General features: G+C 42.2%; 1 protein-coding gene across 2 annotated transcripts in view; it reads left to right on the plus strand.

Moving 5' to 3' along the window:
• Nucleotides 1-808: 808 nt before the first annotated feature.
• Nucleotides 809-21978, plus strand: part of F9 (coagulation factor IX) — a 42777-nt gene continuing 21607 nt past the window's right edge. Inside the window, exons 1-4 of one of the 2 annotated variants that reach the window (XM_075539099.1) lie at nt 809-896; nt 7553-7716; nt 7941-7965; nt 12380-12493. In XM_075539099.1, the coding sequence (XP_075395214.1) occupies nt 809-896; nt 7553-7716; nt 7941-7965; nt 12380-12493 (391 nt within the window). The remainder of the gene's footprint in view (nt 897-7552; nt 7717-7940; nt 7966-12379; nt 12494-21978) is intronic. The other variant, XM_075539100.1, reaches the window with a different exon arrangement.

The following is a 21978-nucleotide window of genomic DNA, read 5'->3' on the forward strand; positions in this document are numbered from 1 at the left end:
GCAACAACACCCTGCTGCAGTAGTGGAACAGAGCAAAAATCCCACTAATAGATCCAAACAACAGGTTCCGCTGTGTTTCTTATAAAACTGTGCAAGAAATTCCATGGAGGAACAGTAGTCACCTTTTCAGCAAATGGTGCTGGAGGAAGCAGGAATCCATGCAGCAGCTCAGCTCTCTGCTGCAGAGCAAGTCTTCAGGGTAGAGGGGTTTGCAAGGCTGTCAATATTGATGGGCAGAGCAAACCTCATTGTTCTCCCCTGGAACAGCTGGTGGGTTTGAACGATCAACCTTGAAGTTAACAGCCCATTTCATAACCACTATGCCACCAGAGCTCCTAAATACCATATCTTCTATAAAAATTAACTCAAAATGGATCATAGACATAAATGAAAATCTACATATAATTTAGTGCCAGGATAGAATAAAAAAGGGGGGTTGGGAAATAGGGTGGAGGCATGCCTGACCTCTGCCTTGAGCTATAGAAATGTTTGGTGCTATCAGCTATGACCCCCATGCCATTTCCACACCTAGTCACTGTAACTATCACTGCCTCCGCCTCCTCCTGTTCTAAAGATGTGTCAGCTCCTGCTTCATCCTCAACGTGGCAGAAGCCCATGGCATCAGACGCAAAGGTGAATGATGGCCAATGCTCATTCTCTTCACTCGACTCAAGAGGTAGATGGCAGTAACCCTAAAGAAAGAGCCACTACGGGAGATGGCTACTGTTTACCAGAAGTAAATACAGCTCAGCTTGTACTTTGGAACAACCAGTCAGCCTTGCCACTTGCACAACCTCTAGCAAAGGTTATGCAGTGCCTGAGCAAGATCATGGCAGAATCACGGGCCCTCATCACCGTCTGTCTTTTAGGATATCTACTCAGTGCTGACTGTACAGGTTTGTTTCCTTCTTGAAAATGCAGTATACATGTTTGTCTGATAGACGGAAATGTCTAGGGCTACCTTTGTCAGTAAATGATGTGCCTTTGGTTTGCCAGCTCTATTGTAGGTTCAAGTGGCTGTCATGGGGGTTAGTGCGTACTGGCTCTCTGGCAGTGGGGTGTTCTTCTTTTTCTCTTTCTTAACTAAATAGATTGTTGATCTTGACATTATTTTTCTTTTAATGAAGACAGCAGAATTTATGATTAGGCAAAGAAATTCCTTTGCAAAAAGAGTCATAGACTTAGTTTAAAAAATTAAAAGTGGGAAAACGTGTTAACAAGGACGCAGCAGACAATGGAACAAAGATTAATTGCTATTTTTGCTTTGGGGAGCTCCCCACTGTGAAATTAAAAACAAAAAACATTCAAACGCCAAACAATGGTTTTATTTATGTACAGACTTCCATTTTAAGATCTATAATATAATATTTTGGAAGCGTGGAACTCTAGTATGTGGTATGTTCAATTTTTCAAATCTGTGACATTCGTCTATCACTAAGGTTTTTTTTAAGATTAGGAAGAAACTATCTTGCCTCGGTTTCCTCACAGCTCCGAGTTGCTGTTTGGGGAAGGTCAGTGGGCAGTTGAGGCCCCTAGGTGAGTAAAGCGAGTCTGAGTGCAAGACTGAAGAGCAGAGTAGGTGCTTACTGCCTCCATGGACAAGGCTATGTTTTCCATAACCTCAATGGTTTCGGCACTCCCCTGAGAGGAAGGTAAAGAGGGCCGACGACATGAGCACATTTGGACAAGACAGCCTGTTCTCGCAGGAAGCATTTATTACACTTCCTTGTCAACCTACTAGAATGAAATCCAGAAGCCGACGGTGCCAGGATCAGGGGTGGCAACCTCAAGCATCCCCAGAAAGCAGACTGGCACTATAGTTCCCACTCCAGACATGATGTCAGCTATGGAATCGGACTGGACGGCAGAAATGATGATGTGAGCATGCAAAGGTTCAATGGAACTAGCAGAGTCAAGGGAGAGATCAGATCGGTGTGAAATCACACAAAGCAGGAAATACAGCCAGGCCATGAAACTGAGCTAGCTCATCAGCGATATCAGGAAAGTCAAGGGCCTCAAGCCCTCCCTTAAAGGAAAGAAGGAAAATGGAGGAGGTGGTAGGAAGGCAGCTGACCCACCTGGAGTCTTTCAAAGCTCGTAAAAGGATAGGGTTTAGGGCATGAAAGAGAGACAAGGAAATCAGAGCTTGGGAAATTATGCCAAAAAAGAATATGTTCCCAAGAAGGTTAAAAAAACGAGAGGGCTTCAAACAAAAATGGCGGGGGCGGGGGGGGGGCGGGGCGGCATAGACTTGAAAGAACAAACTTTTTGAAGCCCTCTCATATATAACCCCTGATAATACAGAAGGGGGGAAAGGCAGTATGATGCTGAGGTCAAATAACAGGCCAATGGGTGGTGCAACCAGTTAAGCAACGCATTATTAATGTAAAGGTTGGCAGTTCGAACCCACCCAGAAGCACCTCAGAAGTAAGCATTGGCAATCTGGGTTGGAAAGGTCACAGCCTTGAAAACCCTATGGAGTAGGTCTCCTTGAAAGCACCAGGATCAACATGAATTAGGATGCCCTGGACAGCCACTGAGGAGCACTACCGGCGTAGTGGTTACATGTTGGTTGGGCTGCTAACCGTAAGGTCGGCAGTTCGAAGCCACCAGCAGCTCCAAAGGAGAAAGATGGGCTTTCTACTCGAAAAAACAGTTATGGTCTCAGAAATCCAGAGGTAGTTGTACCCTGTCCTATAGGATCACTATGTGTGGGCAACGACTCAATGGTGGTGAGTTTGGGAGTTTGAGACAAACACTTCCAACAAGAGGGTAGGGCCAAAGGAACTTTCAGTAAGGAGGGCACTCTCTTCTGAAGAGAGTGCCCCTCTTCTGCTGTGTTTGAAGTGGCATTGGTTCCCAGAAGGAGTTGTATTTTTTAAAATCATTTTACTAGGAGCTCATACAGCTCTTAACACATTCCATACGTATATCCAGTGTGTCCATTCGTTGCCCTCATCATCTTCAAAACATTTTCTTTCTACCTGAGACCTTGGTCTCAGATCCTCATTCTTCATCTCCCTCCCCCACCCTCCCTCCCTCATGAACCCAAGATTATTTAGAAATTATTATTAGTTATTCATGTCTTACATGGACCGATGTTTGTAGCTGAGTATTATCTATGTTGACTGAGTAACACCTAACAACTCCAACAACTGTAGAGACAGCCATGAATGTGTGAGCATCCAGGGAGGGAGCAGGGACATGGCGGTACATTGGGTTCATCACTGTACAGGTGGCTATTCAAGTCTACCAGCAGCTCCACAGGATAAAGAGGACTCTGTCCGCTCCCATAAAGAGTGACACTCTCAGAAACCCACAGGGGCAGGTTCAGGATGAGCCAGGGTTGCCCTGAATCAGAATCAGACTAGACAACACTGGAAAGCGCAGTGTCTGGAATCCCTGGGTGGGCCAAACAGTTATCGTGCTCACTTGATAATGGAAAAGTTGGAAGCTTTGTGCTTGGGAAGAAAAGCCAGACCATCTGAAATATCTGCCATTAAAAATCCTATGGAACACGGTTTCACTCCGACACACTCGCAATTGCCCCAAGTCAAAGCTGACTTGGAAAGCACCTGTTTTTGTTGGGAGCAGGTGAAGAGCTAGACAAGAGCACATCAGAGAGCAAAGGGAATTGAGAAGATCATGAGAGATTGAGCAGGGAAGAGACAACCAGCATTCCCCAGCCCACACATCCTGTCAATCAATACTCTCGAAGCAGATTTTATTATCGCCATATTGTCATCCCCATTGTACGTTGGACAAAATTAAGATTCAGAGAGTATGGAACTTGCCCAAAGTCACCTATGTTCTTCAAACTCATTTTTTCTTCACCCTCAAACCCCTGCTACCAAGTCAATTCGGACCCCTGGTGACCCCTGCATTACAGAGTAGAGCTGCTTCATAGCGCTTTCTGGGTTGTAACCAAAAATGGAAGGACATTGTCAGGCCTTTCCTCTATGGTATTGTGGGGTGATTGCAACTGCCACCCTTGGGGTGACTGGTTAAAAGCAAACCATTCCTGCCACCTCGAGACTTTTTTGTACTGCACCATGCTGTAAATAGGTCCCACTGCATGAGAACCTGGAGTCAAGTCAGTGGGTTGCGGATCACAAAGGAGGGCCTGGTGCAACTGGGAGGCAATGGGTGCTGATTTTTGCCCCCACAATGATTGGCCTCCTTGGAAGAGAAGAGAGAAGGCAGATGGCTGTGTTCTAGGATTGTCGGGTAGGCTTAGCCCTGAGGAATTGAGGATGGTAGCAAGTGAAGTGTTGAAGGAGGAAAAGTCTAGGCAAAAATCAGAGGAAAATGAATGCCCAGAAGGGAATTGCAGAGGAAGAGGAAAATCAGGCTGTGGAAGTACTCACTGAAGTTTGCCTTTTCGTTGCTGTTGTTTGGGTCCTTAACGAGAAGGCAATCCCCAAATGCCCTGCTAGTTCATCTGATAACCCACACATCATTCTGCTTGATGGCACCAGATACATTGCTCCGCTATCTGTTTTACTTTTTCAGGTCATATTTAAACATTTTTAATGTTGTTGTTAATGTCCAAAGCATATCATACACCCCTTCAACAGTTCTCACTCGGACAATTCAAGATGTGCAACCATTCTCACCCCCTTTGTCACATAGTTCCACTTTAGTCTTTTGAAGAAAAGCATGCCAGGTGACTTCTGATATTCCTGATAGCAAACTATATACACAAACGCACACACATAGGACTTTGCAAGTCATATAATGACCATATATGGGGAAAGGGGTAGCCCCCCAAAACTGGAATTGTCTTTTCTTAAAAGCTATGTATTTACATGTTTTTAACAAAACAACCATATCACTTTCAAAGTACATACCATTACACTTAATACATTTGTCAAATCTGTGATTCCATCCTTGGAAACATTTTTCAAATTCATCTGCTTGCATGGCTGACAGCACCTCCCTCGCTTTTAACTTCACCTCTTCTATGACATCAAATCACTGTCCTTGCATGTCCTTCTTTATTCATGGAAACAAAAAGAAGTTTCACAGAACAATGTCAGGTGAGTAAGGTACATGGGGCAAGAGAGGCATGATGGGGTTTTTTGTTTGTTTGTTTGTTTGTTTGCCAAAAACTGGTACATTGAGGATGGCTACTTGAGCAGGTGCATGGCTGTGGTGGCAAAAAACAGTCCCCCGTCTGCCACAAATCAGGCCTTTTTTGTCACACGGTGCTATGAAATCTTTTCAGAACCTCTAAATAGAAAGCTTGATTAACAGTCTGACCTGGTAGAACAAACTCCAACTGCACTATGAGACGAAATTTTCATCCATTCATGAGTTGACGGATATCCAGAACAAGGTTTGTCATCAACTGACATTTCACCTTATCTGAAACAAGAAAACCACTCATGCCCATGAGTTTTTCCCATAGTGCTGTCCTTGTAAGCTGTGTTCAACATCACAATATTTCCTGCAGCAATTTTTCCCGAGCATGAAACAAAAATTCACAGCCACACGCTGTTTTATTAAATTGGCCATCACAAAAAAGCGATGTTTGAGTGAAACTACTTTTATGAAAAAATCCACTGTGACCAGAGAGAACCTTCCCAAGCGATACCACTGAATACACCAACTCAGAGCGAGTCACCTCTCAGGAAAAATGCATACTACAAAATCTTCACTCCATCCAGTGCAATTCTGGGTTTGGGGGAGTACCTCCTCATATATGCATCCCAAACCTAGCTCACTGTCATCAAGTCAATTCCAACTCATAAGACTCATAGTGACCCCATAGGACAGAATAGACCTGCTCCTTTGGGTTTCCAAGTAGAAAGCTTCATCTTAGTGCCTCAGTGGTTGGTGTTTTCAAAGTGTTGAACTTGTGGTTAGCAATCCAATGCATATCCACTCTACCACCAGAGTAGGGATATATATGTGTGTTTATATTTATATATATTCAAATACATACAGAGAGAAAATAGGCAAAGTTATAGTTGCTATTAGGTGCCATCCACTCAACTGTTGTTGTGTCTGAACCCTCTGTTGCAGCCATTGTCAATCCACGTAGTCAAAGGTCTTCTACTTTTTCATTGCTCTTCGCTTTACCAAGCACGATGTCCTTTTCCAGGGACTGGAGTCTACTAGTCTACTAATAATAGATCCAAAGTACATGAGATGAAGTCTCCCCTACGCACTTTTAAGGAGCATTCTGGCTGTACTTCTTCCAAGACAGATTTGTTTGCCCTTCTGTCAGCCCATGGCACTTGTAACATTCTCCCTGAACACCATAATTCAAATGCATCTATTTTTCCATGGTCTTCCTTATGCATTGTCCAACTTTCACATACATAATAGGTGACTGGAAATACCATGAAGTAGAAGCCTCAGTTCTCCAGAATTCAGGAGTATTCCAAAAGGCTGGACAATTAGAACAACAATAAAACACATTCTGAGTGCATTGTAAAGAGGATTATGGCAGATGTAATTAGGTTAAAATTTAACACCTTATCATTTGCTCCCCTTTTTGACTCATTTTAACATTTTTCTAGTTTTTAATATTTTCTACTTTCTTTTCAATTGAAGTTTCTCTCTATTTGATTTTTGTTGTTAGTTATTTTTGTGTGTGTGTTCAGAGGGTTGTATGTTTTTTCTGTATATGAAATCCAATCTATAGGGACAATAACTAGATTAATGGTTTCTTGGGGGTATGGCAGGGAAAGCTGGGGGGAAATGGGGAGTAATAATAAGTACAGAAAAGAAAATGTTCTACAATTTATTATGGTAACGATTGTACAATTCTTCTTGATATGATTGAACTATTAACTTGTAAGATTTATGGATCATATGCCAATAAAATGGTTTTATAAAAAGCAAAACACCCTGAAGATGGCTATAAGATGCCAACTGAAGGTGTTGTAAGTCTAAAGCAGCATCTCTCAACCTGTGGGTCACAACCTCTTTGGGGGTCAAATGACCCTTACAATTCATAACAGCAGCAAAATGACAGTGATGAAGTAGCAACAAAAATAATTTTATGGTTGGGGGGGTCACCACCACATGAGGAACTGTATGAAAGGGGTGCTGCATTAGGAAGGTTGAGAACCACTGGTCTAAAGAGAAATAAATGAATCCTGTTCTTCCTGAAGAAACCTGAGGCCAAGTCATTGGGGTAGCTGCATCCTACACACATCCTAGTCAAGCTCATGGAGCACCTGACAAGGATTTGCAATTGGCTTTTTTCAAATGATAACAAAGTGTGATGTTAACTGCTTATTTGAGAACTTTCTTTTTCATCCAAAGTAAATTCAAATACGATTGAAAATCTGACCTTTTATTACTAGAGCTCTCCTGACTAAAAGTAAAATTGAATTTTAATTCCTAAATCTCCATGTGTCTACAGTGCCTTGGGAACATCGTGGATCTGGGCGCCATGCCCCACAGAGAAATTGGCTTTGGGATTACTTGAATTAAAAACAAAGCCTTTCATCAGAGATGTGTTTCATTTTCAGGATGTTTTCTTTTGTCCTTTTTTTTTACCCTAAATCTAAAGAACAGTTCTTTTTTTTAATTTCAGTTTTTCTTGATCGTGAAAATGCCACCAAAATTCTGAACCGCCTAAAGAGATATAACTCAGGGAAATTGGAAGAGTTTGTTCAAGGAAACCTTGAGAGAGAATGCATTGAAGAAAAGTGTAGTTTTGAAGAAGCACGAGAAGTTTTTGAAAACACAGAACAAACTGTGAGTATTTCCAAATAATATTCCTCAGATGTAGAACAAAAAGTAGAAACCCTTAACGAAAATGAAAGAGAGAGGGAAAACGAGAGAAACTTCTTTTGGAATTTTAATATATCTATGTGTGTGTGCGTATGTTAAAAATATTATGGAAGAGAAGCAATTGATCCCTAAGCGCTTTAAATACTACCGTTTATTTGTCCTTTTTTTTTCTTTCTCTCTCTCTCTAGACTGAATTTTGGAAGCAATATGTTGGTAAGCAATTCATTTCATCTTCTTGTGGGTAAAGGAAACATTTGGGACTTATGTATTTCTGTTTTGTCTGTAAATAGATATTATTAAACTCGGGCAGAAACACTCAGCTAAACCAGTGTAACTCTTTCCCCAAGATTGAATGCTGACACCCTACAGGTTTAGGCTGCCGTGGGAGACGGCAGCTGCTGGAGAAGGGTCTTCCTCTCAGGGCTACAGAAGAACAGCATTCCATCCCAGGAGGCTGGAAGGAAGAAACTGAGACAGTTTTATCTTTGGACTGAATGAGAGTCGACAGTCCTCAGTTGATTTATTATTTGTTGCTGAACCCTTGCAAGACCAAAGTATTTTCTGATTTGGTTTATGGTTCTTATGGTTGTTGCTGTTGTTATTGTTGTTGAAATGGTTGTATTTTCATAAATGGAAGGTATTTTTCATGAAATGAAAAAAAATGTTTGCAATTATAAGGTTTTTGATACAATAAGTGGGACTTATATGTCCTGGGGGAATGTCTCTTGTACTGCGGTTGATGGGATGAGCCCCATTTCTTTATATTCTCAGTATATAGGCTCCCACCAAATGACAGCGCATACAAAAAGTGGGATAACAGTTTTCCACGAAACATCAGAGGCAGAAAATATTGGTGGGCACTTTATATCCCATAGGTCACAAAAGGGTTGAAAGTCCTTATGGTGGCTTCCATGATTTCCCTCTGATCTCTCCTCCTCACATGCTGGACTCCAGCCACCCTGGCCTCCCTGCTTTATGGTGAATACTCTAAAAATGCTCCCCCTTCTTCAACCTGGAAAGCCATTCCACCAGGCATCACTGGCTCACTCCCTCACCTCCTTCAGGTTTCCTCCCAAAGGTTCCCATCTCAATGCAACTGACCTTGCTTATACTACTCAACACCTCAGCCTGCATCTCCGGTAGCCCCACCACTCCAGACACCTCTATCCCGCTTGAGTCTATTTCCATAGTGCTTTTTGCCATATAACATATCATAGGATTTCCTTCTTTAGAACATGGCATAATATTTATTCTAGATGGCATAGAAAGCACATTGTTTTCTTTACTAATGTATTCCTGGTGGACCTACAACCTCTGGTCCAGAGGAACTCAACCACTCAGGATTGAGTGGGTTGACCAAAAGAAGGAAAATCCCAAACAATACTGCCAACGAATTTTAGACTAGTGATGCAAATTGTTCATGGGCTTGGTTGCTAACCAAATGGAAAATGGGAAGAAAGGTCTGGCCATCTGTTTCCAAAAGGTCACAGACTTGGAAAACCGTATAGAACACAGTTCTATTCTGACGTACACAAGGTGGCCAGGAGTTAGACTCGACTCGAAGCCAACGGGGTAATTAGTTGAATTTTAAAGTTAACTGAGAATCCCGCAACAGAATTTCGAGGGAGTTTATAGGACCCCAGGTGATGCAGTGGTTACATGTTGGGCTGAAATCCATATGGTCAGCAGTTCAAAACCAGCAGCTCCTCCCGAGAAAAATTGGGCTTTCTACTCCCTTATGCAGTTAGTCTTGGCAACCTACAGGGAGTCACTATGAGTCAGCATTGACTGGACGGCAGTGAATTTGGTTTGGTTTTTGGATAAGACTGTTTACATGAACCGGTACAATTAACCAAAACCAGATTCCTCAAGTTCCATCTTTTTGAGATGCACTTCTGTTTTATACAGTTCCTGTCTTGCAGGCAGTGTTGGATATTGTCACAGCTTCACAACTCATCATTGGGGCACCTTTGTTTTTAAATCCTGAGAGAAAAAGAGGCCTGGTCCACTAGATTGCCTTTCTGTACATTGGCAATTCTCTACTGGGGCAGTCCAACACAGTCTTTTTATTCCCTATTCCTGTTGAATTTAAAAAATCCAAACTTGTGGTGTCATTTTAAAAGCAAAACAAGTTGTACATACTTTTTTCTAAGAAGAATCTTCTTGACTGCATTTAGGCTCCTTTGATCCTTCACTGCCTCTCTGACTTTTGACGCACCATATTTTTCATTTGAGCTCCTGCCTTCTAGGTCACATAGGCTGAGCTGTGTGCTCTGTCCCTGGCATAGAAACATGGGAAACATGAGAAACACCCACCAAGAAGATGATTCAGTCTTTGCTATGTTTTCTAAACTGAAGTAAAAAAGAAGAATGAAACATATTTTTAAAGGAGCCCCAAGCCTCACTCCCCTTGCAGCTGAGCTTGCTAGTCAACACAAAAGTAGCCTATGCTGTTTCTCATCACCACCTGCCTAACTTTTGCCCTATTGTCTGCCATCAGTTTGCTGCAGGAAGATCCTGAGGGAAGGAAAACCATTGCCCAAGCGCATTAACTAGCATCCATCCAGCACTTTGTACAGCGCCCATCACATTTAACCCTCACATCATCCCTGTGAGCAAAGCATTCTTAGCTCGATTTTACAGAACAGGAAACGGAGGCTTAAGGGGGTTGAAGGACTTGCCAAAATTCACGCCGCTGGGAAGTCATGAAGTCCAGAACCAAACCCAAGTTCTTTCATTTCCAATCCCTTGCTATCACCATCATACCTCCTGGTCTTCCCACTTAGATATAGTTATTCATTAAACAACCACCCAAAGAGGACTGTCCCACTTGGAAAAGGTCTTAACCCTGCTGTCTTTGACCCCTACCATCTATGGCTTTGCCTCGGCCCAAAGTACACAGACCAGTGGCTAAAGGAGGGACAAAATGTATGAGAAAATGACACTCATTCTAGAGAAATGTCTCAGCAAATGAGTTGCTGTGTAGCTGGCGGCAAGCCCAGACCCTTTCAGTGAAGCATCCTAAATAATTCAGATTCGTTGGTCTATAATATAAAGTACAAAGTACAAATGTAGCTCATTTTTTAGACCTGTTTGGAACATCGATAATAATAAACCAGAGATAACGTGTTTTGTTTTCAGAGAATTGGAACAAATTGCAGTGTTTGTGCAAAAGCACATTGGATCAAGGGGCAGAGGGGACAAGGTCTAATTTTTATAGCAATCATCCTCTCTAAGAGGAGTGATTTCTGGGAAAGGGTTATTAATCCCTTAGTGACTGCAACCTACATACATGCTTCTGAGAGGGGGGAGCGTGCGTGAGCAAGGACAATACAAATGTTGAGTAATTTTACTTGAAAGGTTGACTAACAAGTAGAAACTTCTCTTAGATTTTCCATTTTCTCTCATCCTCTCTTACTGATCTAGTTCCCATTATTTTCCCCTTGTTTCTCTCTATTCGTCGCTTGGTTGGTTGGTTGGTTGGTTCTAAGTGTGCACCCGTCTCTCTTTTGCTTCTACTCCTTCTTTTCTCCAGACCCTCCCTTAGACATCTGGAATGAGGCACAACACTAAGAAGGCAAGCTTAAGGTTCCCTCCTTATCCTGACCCACCCCTTCTTGCCTCTTTCTTCCTCCTTATGTCTTCAAAGGTTTCCAAGGGCTCTGTATTCGTGGACTCTTCAGAAAAAAGTAGAATGGAAATCTAGACAATGTATACATAAATAAAGCACATTTACAGAATCATTTTTAAATATCATTTTATTGGGGACTCTTACAGCTCTTATAACAATCCATACATCAATTATATCAAGCATATTGGTACATATGTTGCCATCATTCTTTTCTAAATATTTACATTCTATTTGCATACTTGGTAGCAGCTCCTCTTTTATCCCTCCACCCTCCCACCTTCATGACCCCTTGATAAATTATAAACTATTATTATTTTCAGCTTACATCAACTGCCATCTCCCTTTTCCATGGTTTCTGTTGTTGACCCCCCTGGAAGGGGTGTGGGGGGTTGATTATTGTGATTGATTTTTGGGTGGGGTGGGGGATAGTTCTATATGGCATGTTGAACTTTTTTCCTCATGCTACCTAGAAAAATTAGGATCTAACTACTATATGGCAATCTATCTTTAAGGAAATGCTATGGCATCTTTCTTACTGTCTTGGGCCATTACTGCCTACTATACTTACAAGAGGGAAACGACATTACAGGGAAGCAGATCAGCTTACTCTGCAGGACCTATGGGAAAGCAGGTCATGTATGACATCTAGATAACAGGTCTACAAATGTTATCAGATCTTCCATGATTCCTAATACATCACATTTCTATACCCAGATGTTCTTCCCCTTCTCATTCTTCCCTTACATTCTGCATAGACTATGTGTAAGACATCCTCCCGGCAATTTCCTAGGGAAATACTAACTTTAGGAATATTTGCTTAAGTGACTTTTAGAAACGTAGGAAGACAGGGACATCACATGTCTCTAGGCATGGCTTCCATGTCAGCAGTTCTGTTGCTCCCATAATCAGGTTGCCCTCCCCCACGAGTCTGTGCTGGGTGGACTGGGCATTCTTAGCTGCTGACCTGCTAATTCAATTTTTTTACCTGTTTCAAAGATGGAGACCAATGTGAGTCCAATCCATGTTTAAATGGTGGCATGTGCAAGGATGACATTAATGCTTATGAATGCTGGTGTCAAGTTGGATTTGAAGGAAAGAACTGTGAGTTGGGTAAGTAACTTTGTTTTAATACTCATTATTCCAAAATTTGCCTTCAAAATCAGAGGAAACTAGAAAAGGCAATATCCATACAGCATAATTTTCTCATAAAGATATAAACATTAAAAGCTTATGAATATTTCATCTATAACCATAGTTTACAAAATTGCTCTCACTCACTCACTGTTCTCAAGTCCATTCTAATTCATAGCAACCCTATAGGACAGGGTAGAACTGCCCCAGGGCTGTTTCTGAAACTATAAGTATTTACAGGAATAGAAAGCTTCATCCTGGTGGTTTCAAACTGCTGACTTTGAATTTATCAGCTCACCACTATGCTACCATGGCTCCTTGGTTTTCAAGGTAGTAAGTAGCTCAAGAAACTATATTAAGAAAATTATATGTTGTAGCTAATATTAAGTCATACATGAGTCCTGATAGTAAAGCAGATTGCTCACAGGACTGCTATCAGCAAGGTGAGCAGTTTGAACCTAACAGCCACTCATCGGAAGAAATATGAGGCTTTGTACTCCCATTAAAGATTTACAGCCTTGCGGAAGGACCTTGGGCCTCTACTCAAGCACTCCCTCAATGCATGAATACTTTCTTCTATTAAATTGGCATTCTATGATGCTCACCCTCCCGACACAACTGCTGAAGCCAAAGCGGGTAAACAAGCAAATGTGGTGAAGAAAGCCAATGGTGCCCGGCTATCAAAAGAGATAGTGTCTGGGGACTTAAAGTCTTGGAGATAAACAAGCGGCCATCTAGCTCAGAAGCAACAAAGCCCACATGGAAGAACACAGCAGCCTGTGTGATCAAGTGGTCCCGAAGGGATCAGTTATCAGGCATCAAAGAACAAAAAAACATATCATTGGCTGCACACCTCCATTATATGATCGCCGAGGACAAACGGGTGCATAAGCAAATGTGATGAAGAAAGCTGATGGTGCCCGGCTATCAAAAGAGATAGTGTCTGGGGTCTTAAAGGCTTGAAGGTAAACAAGCGGCTATCTAGCTCAGAAGCAACAAAGCCCACATGGAAGAAGCACACCAGCCTGTGTGATCACGAGGTGCCAAAGGGATCAGGTATAAGGCATCATCAAAAAATATATATCTTACCATAGTGAATTAAGGGGGAAGTGCAGAGTGGAGACCCAAAGCCCATTTGTCGGCCACTGGAGATCCCCTCACAGAGGGTCCTAGGGGAGGAGATGAGTCAGTCAGGGTACGACGTAGCAACGATGAAGAATACAGCTTTTCCCCATATCCTAAATGCTTCCTTCCTCCCCCCCACACCCCCAACTACCATGATCCGAATTCTACCTTGCAAGTCTGGATAGAGCAGAGGTTGTACACTGGTGCATAGGGGAGCTGGAGGCACAGGGAATCCAGGGTGGATGATACCTTCAGGACCAGGGGTGTGAGGGGCGATACTAGGAGAGTAGAGGGTGAGTGGGTTGGAAAGGGGGAACCGATTACAAGGATCTACGTGTGACCTCCTCCCTGGGGGAGGGACAACAGAAAAGGGGGCGAAGGGAGATGCTGGATAGGGCAAGATATGACAAAATAATAATCTATAAATTATCAAGGGCTCATGAGGAAGGGGGGAGCGAGTAGGGAGGGGGAAAAATAAGAGGACCTGATGCAAAGGGCTTAAGTGGAGAGCAAATGCTTTGAAAATGATTAGGGCAAAGAATGTACAGATGTGCTTTATACAATCGATGTAGTGTATGTATGGATTGTGATAAGAGTTGTATGAGCGCCTAATAAAATGTAAAAGAAAAGATTTACAACCTTGGAAATTCTGTCCTACAGGGTTGATAATTGACTCATAATTGACTGACGCAATAGCAGTGAGTTTGGCTTGGGTTAAGTGGTTTGGAATTTTCAGTCACTTTAAGAGAGCAGTGCTATTATGATTCCCATTCTACAGAGATGTGAGAATGCAGCTTAACCAGCTCAGGATCCCAGAGGCAGTCAATTGCAGAAGTAGGTCTTGAACCTCAATGTGTGGGGCTTCAAGTCCCAACATTTCTATCCCTCATACTCTTTATTTCCACACTCAGAGAGCAGAGGTTTCAGTGGAGCTTTCAGACTAAAACAGATGAGGAAGAAAGATCTGTCAATCTCCTACCCAAAATCAGTCCATGGAAACTGCATGGATCAAAGTAGAATACTGCCCAATAGAGTGCTGGAAGAGAAGTCCCCTAAGAGGGAAGGCACTCAAAGTACACTGAGGCTGCAGCAAGGGACTCCAACAGACCAACGATCACAGAGACAACACAGAAGCAGACAACGTTTCATTGCATTGTACACCGGGTTGCCATGAATCAGAGGCTACTCCATGCCCACCAACCACCAGCACCTCAAGTACAAAGCACGTCCCGGGTGAAATCTGTTGACAGAAATCAGAGCTCGTTCCTGAATTGGACTATACTGATTAATTGCATCAAGGAAGCTCCATAGCAAACTTAGAATCAGCATGTAGCTTAACGCCGAGAATACAAAGGGCTTCCAAACTTCATGGAAAATGGGATGAAAAGACAATGGAGCTCTTCCAGTGGTTTTTGAACATTTTTTCTGAGGGTTTAGAAATTGAAGCTGCCCACACCCCAAATCATTTATCTCCTTGTTTATTATCTCCAGCCACAATACAATTGGCATTATGCTTCTAAAAAGCCCGCAGTGCTGATGAAGGATTCTTTCTACTCAGAAACACCAGAAGAACAGAGATATGATCCAACAGAAAGGATTTAACACCCCAGGCTACATGAGTAAGGGCAAAGAGTACAAATTAGCAGGATTCTATTAGAGTGCTGCAGCAACCTGCCGGATAGATGGATAAAGGAGGCCTAACCCCACACGAAATGTAAAAGATCCCCTGGCATTTGGGGGAAAAGAAGCAAAGCCACCTTTCAAGTTGCTCAGCAATTCTTTCCGCATGGAAAAGAAAGCCATTGATCACCTTCCTTTGAGATCTAAATGATTGTTTTAAATAGCAAAGAAAGAGAGTGAATGGTGGATGAAGTGTACACCTGGCTTGGACACCCCACCCCCACCATCCCCACCACTTCCCTCATGTTTCGCAAGACAAAACTCCATATCCCCAGCCAGTAAGAACAGACAGATGCCAGGGTTGCCTTGCCTGTGGGCGTCGTAATCACTCCAAGGTGCTGAAAGGTTATAATTTCAGATTCAGATTTACCTGGATTAAGTTGATCCTGCTACTATAAAAACCCACGGAAATCTGTGGAGTAGTTACTCATTAGCAACTTAAATAATATGACTATAGGAGCTGAGGGAATGAATAACCCAATTAGTCCCTGCTAAGACAGAGGAGCACATGGGGGAAAGTATAATTGAGGGCAGCGCTCAGCATTAAACATTCCTGAATGCCTTTATCTAGCTTCAAAATGAAAACACTTGAAAGAAGGAGGCCAGCCACCCTGAGGAACGTAAATATAAGCCTAAGTCGTTTTGCTGCAAATGAAAGGTGCTCTCCATAGCTGGCACCATATCGGTTCCTCTTAAGTCCCCACACTGTAATTGGTTCAGGTCCCTGCAGTTGTACTGTAGCCCATGTGACCATTGTCGTCACACCTAAGGTGCATGGCTCTTCCCAGCCATCCTCCTAAAGCCTCTCCAAGCTCCATTCCACTCAGTTCATCCAGAAACAATGTATGTATCCTCCTGCAATGGCTGTTGAGTGTAGACAACTCTTGTAAGAAATTTGGCAAAGTACCAAAAGTACCAGTGGGAGGATAAGTTGGTACAACTTTTTGGAATGGTAAGTGGGCAGAATTTATGAACATTTCAAACACACATATGTGAACCCCCAAACAATCTACTTCTAAGAAATTCTCCAATTAATAGGCCTCACAAGTTCACAGAAAGGATGTTCATAGACTCACTCACTGCCATGGTGTCTATGCTGACGCATAGCGACCCCCTGTGGGTTCCTGAGACTGTCACTGTTTACGGGCGTAGAACACCCAGTCATTCTCCCATGGAGCTACTGACCATAGGGATGGATCACAGCCCAATGCATACCCACGACCACCAGGGCTCCTCTATGTTCATTGAGGTGTTTTCTAAATAGCCAAAGTAGAGAGCCCTGTGCTCTACTCTGCAAACCATGTTGTTACAAGAAGTTGGAAGCAACTCCATGCTAACTGGCTTTGCAGCAAGTGGAATACAACTTGCTGGCTCATCAAACATGAACGGCAGCACGGCCAGACAGTGGAATGGTGTGCTGTCATTACGACATGGGACCAATCTCTAAGTAATGAAATGGATCACTGACCCAAACTGGATGTGTTCAGAGAAAAGCTTAGCCTGTGTGTGCTTGAGCAAATGCACAGAAATCTCTTTCAAAAGGATACCCAAGAAAGTCTTCCTTGTAGCTATCTGTGTGCCAGAGACATGGTCACAATAAGAATCAGTTCGCTTTGCAGTGTATGTAGTTTTAGAAAAAAAATCTGCTAGGATTTGTATTATAAGCAGAGCTTTGTATAGTAGAATTGTATGGTAGAGTTTTGAAATATAATTTATTTAGTTTTAATTTGAAGAGTTTTAAAAGTTTATTGAAATATAATTTACATATCATACAAGTTAGTAGTTTTTTATTTTATTTATTTTTTTAAACAAATATCTTTGTCACAGACACTAGAAAAAAAAAGCACAGACAAGGCTTCCATTTCATCTTCCTACTTCAAACCGAACTCCAGTCTAATCTCAAACTTGATACAGGAGCCCAGTTGATGAAGCAGCTCCGATTTAAGTGGCTGGTCTCCCCCTGCCAGGGAGGTGGGGGGGGGGGGGAGGAGAGACTTCCAGTGGGAAAGTGTTTTGGTTTTCCTTTCTTCCTCGGGCTTCTTTCTCTCCAGGGGAGAGAAGTGCAAACAGTCAAGATCTGCTTTCTAGTGGGAATAGTGGTTTAGTGCCTACTGAGTCCCTTTGGAAGGAGCCCTGGCAGGATGGTCATCAGTTAAGTAGTGGACTGCTAACGAATGAGTCAGTCGTTCAAATCCACCAGCTGCTCCAAGGAAGAAAGACAAGGCTCTCTGTCCCATGGAGTTTTAGAGTCTCGGAAACCCTATGGAACAGTTCTATTTTGTCCTACAGAGAGTCCCCATGAGGCAGAATTGACTCAATCATAGTGGGTTCGCTAAAATAAAGGCCACTATATGGGCACAGCTGCATATGACATCAGAATTCCTTTCAGGTGGAACTTCATCTTTCCTGCCCCTTCTAAAGTACATACGGTTATCTTCCCACAGCAAAGTCAAGAGGGAAGAAAATAAAATTCACCACAAGCATATACACACTATTTTTTCCCTCCCTCTGTTCCTCTCTGTTCCTCCCTACCTCTTTTGTTCTTTCTATCTTTTTCCCAGCATGGTACAGACACTACTGTCTTATTTATAATGATGGGGGGCGGTAGAAAAGGGCAGAGACATTGAACTTGGGCAAAATAATAGCATATTTGTGATAAATTTATAAAATACAGCATGTTCTGGACAAACTTCTGTTTACACATCAGAACACCACCCTATATATTCCTAGAAAACTCTACCCTGGAAGTCTTTGTGCTATGATTCTATTTTAGAAATCTTAACTCCTTTATCTGTGAGCAAAAGACTTCTTATAGGGCAACAATATTTCCCATCATGTCCGCAAACCAAGTGAGGGGCCATTGGGGCAATGGCAGACATGGAGAATGAGAGACAGATCTGGTTACTCCGCGAAGGATGTAAGATCAGCACTGGGTTCCTGAATTCCTGTTGTCCGTGCCTCTTCCACACACCTCATTTCCCCAATCTCAAGCTCATATTGACTGAACACTGTTTCGCAGCTGGTATTTGATTTGGCTGAACACTGTATTGCTTTGTAGCAACAAAATGATAGCTAGTAGCATGAAAGAAGCCAGGGCTGTTGTCATTGGTAAGCAGAAAAGTCCTAAAACAGTAAATATATAAAAATGGACCTAATGGCCCCTTTGTGGGTCACGTACTTAGTGGATTATTAGTCACAAAGGTTCAAATTCGGACTTTGGCAATAGTTACTTTGTTTTGCTCTGTTCATGGAATGGGAGAAAGCTAAAGCGTTCTACTCCTGTAACCAGTTAGAATCTTACAAGCCCACAGGGGCTGTTCAACTCTGTCCTACAAGGCCCCTGGGAGTCAGACTCAACTCCATGGCATTGAGTCCTAGCTTTATTCACGGAATTGTCACTATACGTAACACAAATTGATTTCATTAGTCTATGGAAGACACACACACACACAACCCAAACCCACTGCCATCACATCGATTCAGGAAACAGTCTCATATCTCTCCTGTGGAATGGCTTGTGGATTTGAACCACCAACATTGAGATTAGCAGTCCAATGTTTACCCAACAGAGCCCATTGGGGCTCCATAGCCTGTGAGAGTAGACATAAAAAAAAATCAAAGGATTATATTTGCTGAAAAATTTCTGATATATTCCAAAGCCATATAGTCACTTTCTTGACCTGAATTCCTCAGGGGAGGGGAAGGAGCCTGGGACAAAGGCATATATATTAGGAGGGGCAATCCTAAGAAGCAAGAGTAAGGGGCAGAGGAGCATTACAGTGAGGAGAACCAATTGGATGAACTTTTCAGCTGCTGCTGGGGGCGGTGGCGGTGGTGGCGGCGGTGGCGATAGTGGTGGCGGTGGTGGTGGTGGTGGTAGTGGAGTTAGATGGTATAGAGTAGGTTCTGCTGCATAGCCACCTCATGTACAACAGAACAACATGCTTCACCAGACCATCCTCACAAGCATCCTTCTCCAGAGACAGGCCCTTCTGATGACGTGTCCCAATCACATGAAGCTGCATTCAGAGCACCAACTATAGGAGAAGGTCCTGGGAAAGATTCTTGCTGTCAATCTTCCCCTGGGTCTAGGAGTTCCTCGGCACAGAGACCCCACTCCCAGTTTCTCTTTCTTGTTGGCAATCAGGTCCATCAGCTATCTGCTCACTTGTTTAACACCTTGTATATCTCAAAAGAGGTTGACTTAAAATACAACCTAATCTTATGGATTTCATCCTGGTTCATTAACACAATTCCCTCTCATCCTGCCTCATTAACAGCATAGAGGTGAGAATTTATAAAGCAGAATAACAACATTAGGTCACAAAATAGAAAAGAATTACATGGACGACCAAGGAAGACAAAATGCTCAGCAAAATTAGTCAATCTCACAAGGACAAATACCGTATGAGACAACTATTGTAAAAAAAAAAAAGAGAGAGAGAGGGAGAGAGAGAGATCACAAGAATGAGTTTCACACCAAAAGAAGCAGACTTTGAAAGGAGAGGAACAGGAAAGCAAGATGAGGAGGAAAAAAGCTTTTAAGAGGTAGATGGGATCTTGTCATGCTTGGTAGAGTAGAGGGGTGACATGATGGATTGACACGGTGGCTTCAACAAGGGGTTCAAACATGGGAACAATTGTGAGGGTGGCACAGGACTGGGCAGTGCTTCGTTCTGTTGTACGTAGGGTCGCTGTGAGTTGGAACCAACTTGATGACACCTAACAACAACATAACTGTTTTGACAACTGAACGTCCCTGTAGAAAGTTGTGGTGTTGAGCATGTATGTTGAGCATCCAGACAAAGGAAAGGTGTCATATACATATTAGGCTCCTGTGTTGCTCTAGAGATAGAAATAGCCAAAGAATATAACATATTTCTCTTAACCAAACAGGTCCCAGTCAAGAAGCAAACAATCATACCACTTCCTGTTATTGAGATTACATATGAATAAACAGAAATGTCACTTTGCTGCAAAAGACAATGGCTGGGTTTTCAATAAAAACAGGTGATGGTTCAATTAGATATCCATATGGAAAAAGTACATTTGGCTCCCTACCTCACACCATATACCATAATCAATTACAAGTGGACTAAATATTTAAATATGAAATGCAGGAAAATAAACTTCTGAAAGACTGTATCGGAGGATACATTAATGATCCTAGTTTAAGAAGAGACTTCTTTAAAAGGATACAAATGGTGCTCACTATAAATCAAAAGATGGATAAACTGAACAATATTAAAACTACATATTGATGCATTTAAAATATGGTGTTGGGGAAGATAAGGAAAGTTACCATGTACCACCAGGAAAACATAAAATGCTCCTTAGAAGGAAGATTGATGGGACTTCATCTGTGGTACTTTAAACATGTTATTAGGAAGGTCCAGTTCCTGGGGAAAGACACGTATGCTTGGTAAAGCAGAAGGTCATCAAAAAAGAATCCCCTTGATGAGATGGATTGACACGGTGGCTGTAACAGTGGGCTTAATTAAGCATAGCAACAATTATGAAGATACTACAGAATTGGAAAATGTTTTGTTCTGCTGTACACAAGGTTGATATGAGTTGGAGCCAATAAGATAGCTCCTAACAACCACATACTCTAAATAAAGGTTTCTCTTTCACAAAAGGAATTATGAGTGAACAAGCAAGTCACAGAGTAGAAGAAGGTACCTGAAATCCATAAATATAACAAATGGAACTTTCATGTACTGACAGGGGAAAGACAAATTTGTACAATAATTTTGGAAGCCTTCTTGGCACTTTCTACTAAATCTAAACATATGATCCAATAATTCTACTCATAAGCAAAAAACGCATGCCCATAACCGAAAGATAGGGTCAAGACTACTCATTACAGCATTATACATAAGAACTAAAAACCAGAAGCAACCAAACATTCATTAATAGTTATTAGGTGCCATGAAGCCGGTTCTGACACATATTAACAGTAGAATGGATGGATGAAGGCAATTATAGTCATACAATAGAATACTACACAATAATACAAATGAACTACTGCTCCCAAAAAAAACATGGGAGAACCCCACAGATAAGATACTAAATGAAAAGCAGAATAAACATCAGGTGAGTCACAGGCAGGCAAAAGTAAACCATTTTGTTTAAAGTTAGGATCATGGTTACCTTTGGGAAGGAAGAAAGATGGAATGATATGGAAGGTGCGCTGGGTGAGCTCCAGGTGTAGGTAATGTCATATGTATCGATCTGCTTAGTGTTCACACAGGTTATCTTAGTTTCCCAGAGTTGTCATAACAAAATAACACTAAGCAGTGGTTTTGAAGGACAAAAATTTATTTTCTTAAAGTTGAGGCAATGGTAAGTCTATAGTGAGAAACTATCTCTAGAAAGGCCTTCTTTGTCTCTATCCGAGTTCCTGGGCCTGTAGGTATATGTGTCTGTCACCACATAGAATCTATCTTCCCCCTCTGGGTGGAGGTCTCTCTCCAGTCTACTCTTTGTATAAGGGACCTCTCAAAAGAGATGAGGTTTAGAATCCCTCCCTAATTGAATAACCTAACACACACAAAAAGCCCCTATTCCCAAACAGGGTCACATTCACAGGTACAGGGGTTAGACCTCAACATGTTTTTTATGGGGAAGATAAATTGTGATCCACAAAAGCAAGCATT

Source organism: Tenrec ecaudatus, chromosome X (assembly GCF_050624435.1).
Source record: "Tenrec ecaudatus isolate mTenEca1 chromosome X, mTenEca1.hap1, whole genome shotgun sequence".
Classification (NCBI taxonomy): Eukaryota; Metazoa; Chordata; class Mammalia; order Afrosoricida; family Tenrecidae; genus Tenrec; species Tenrec ecaudatus.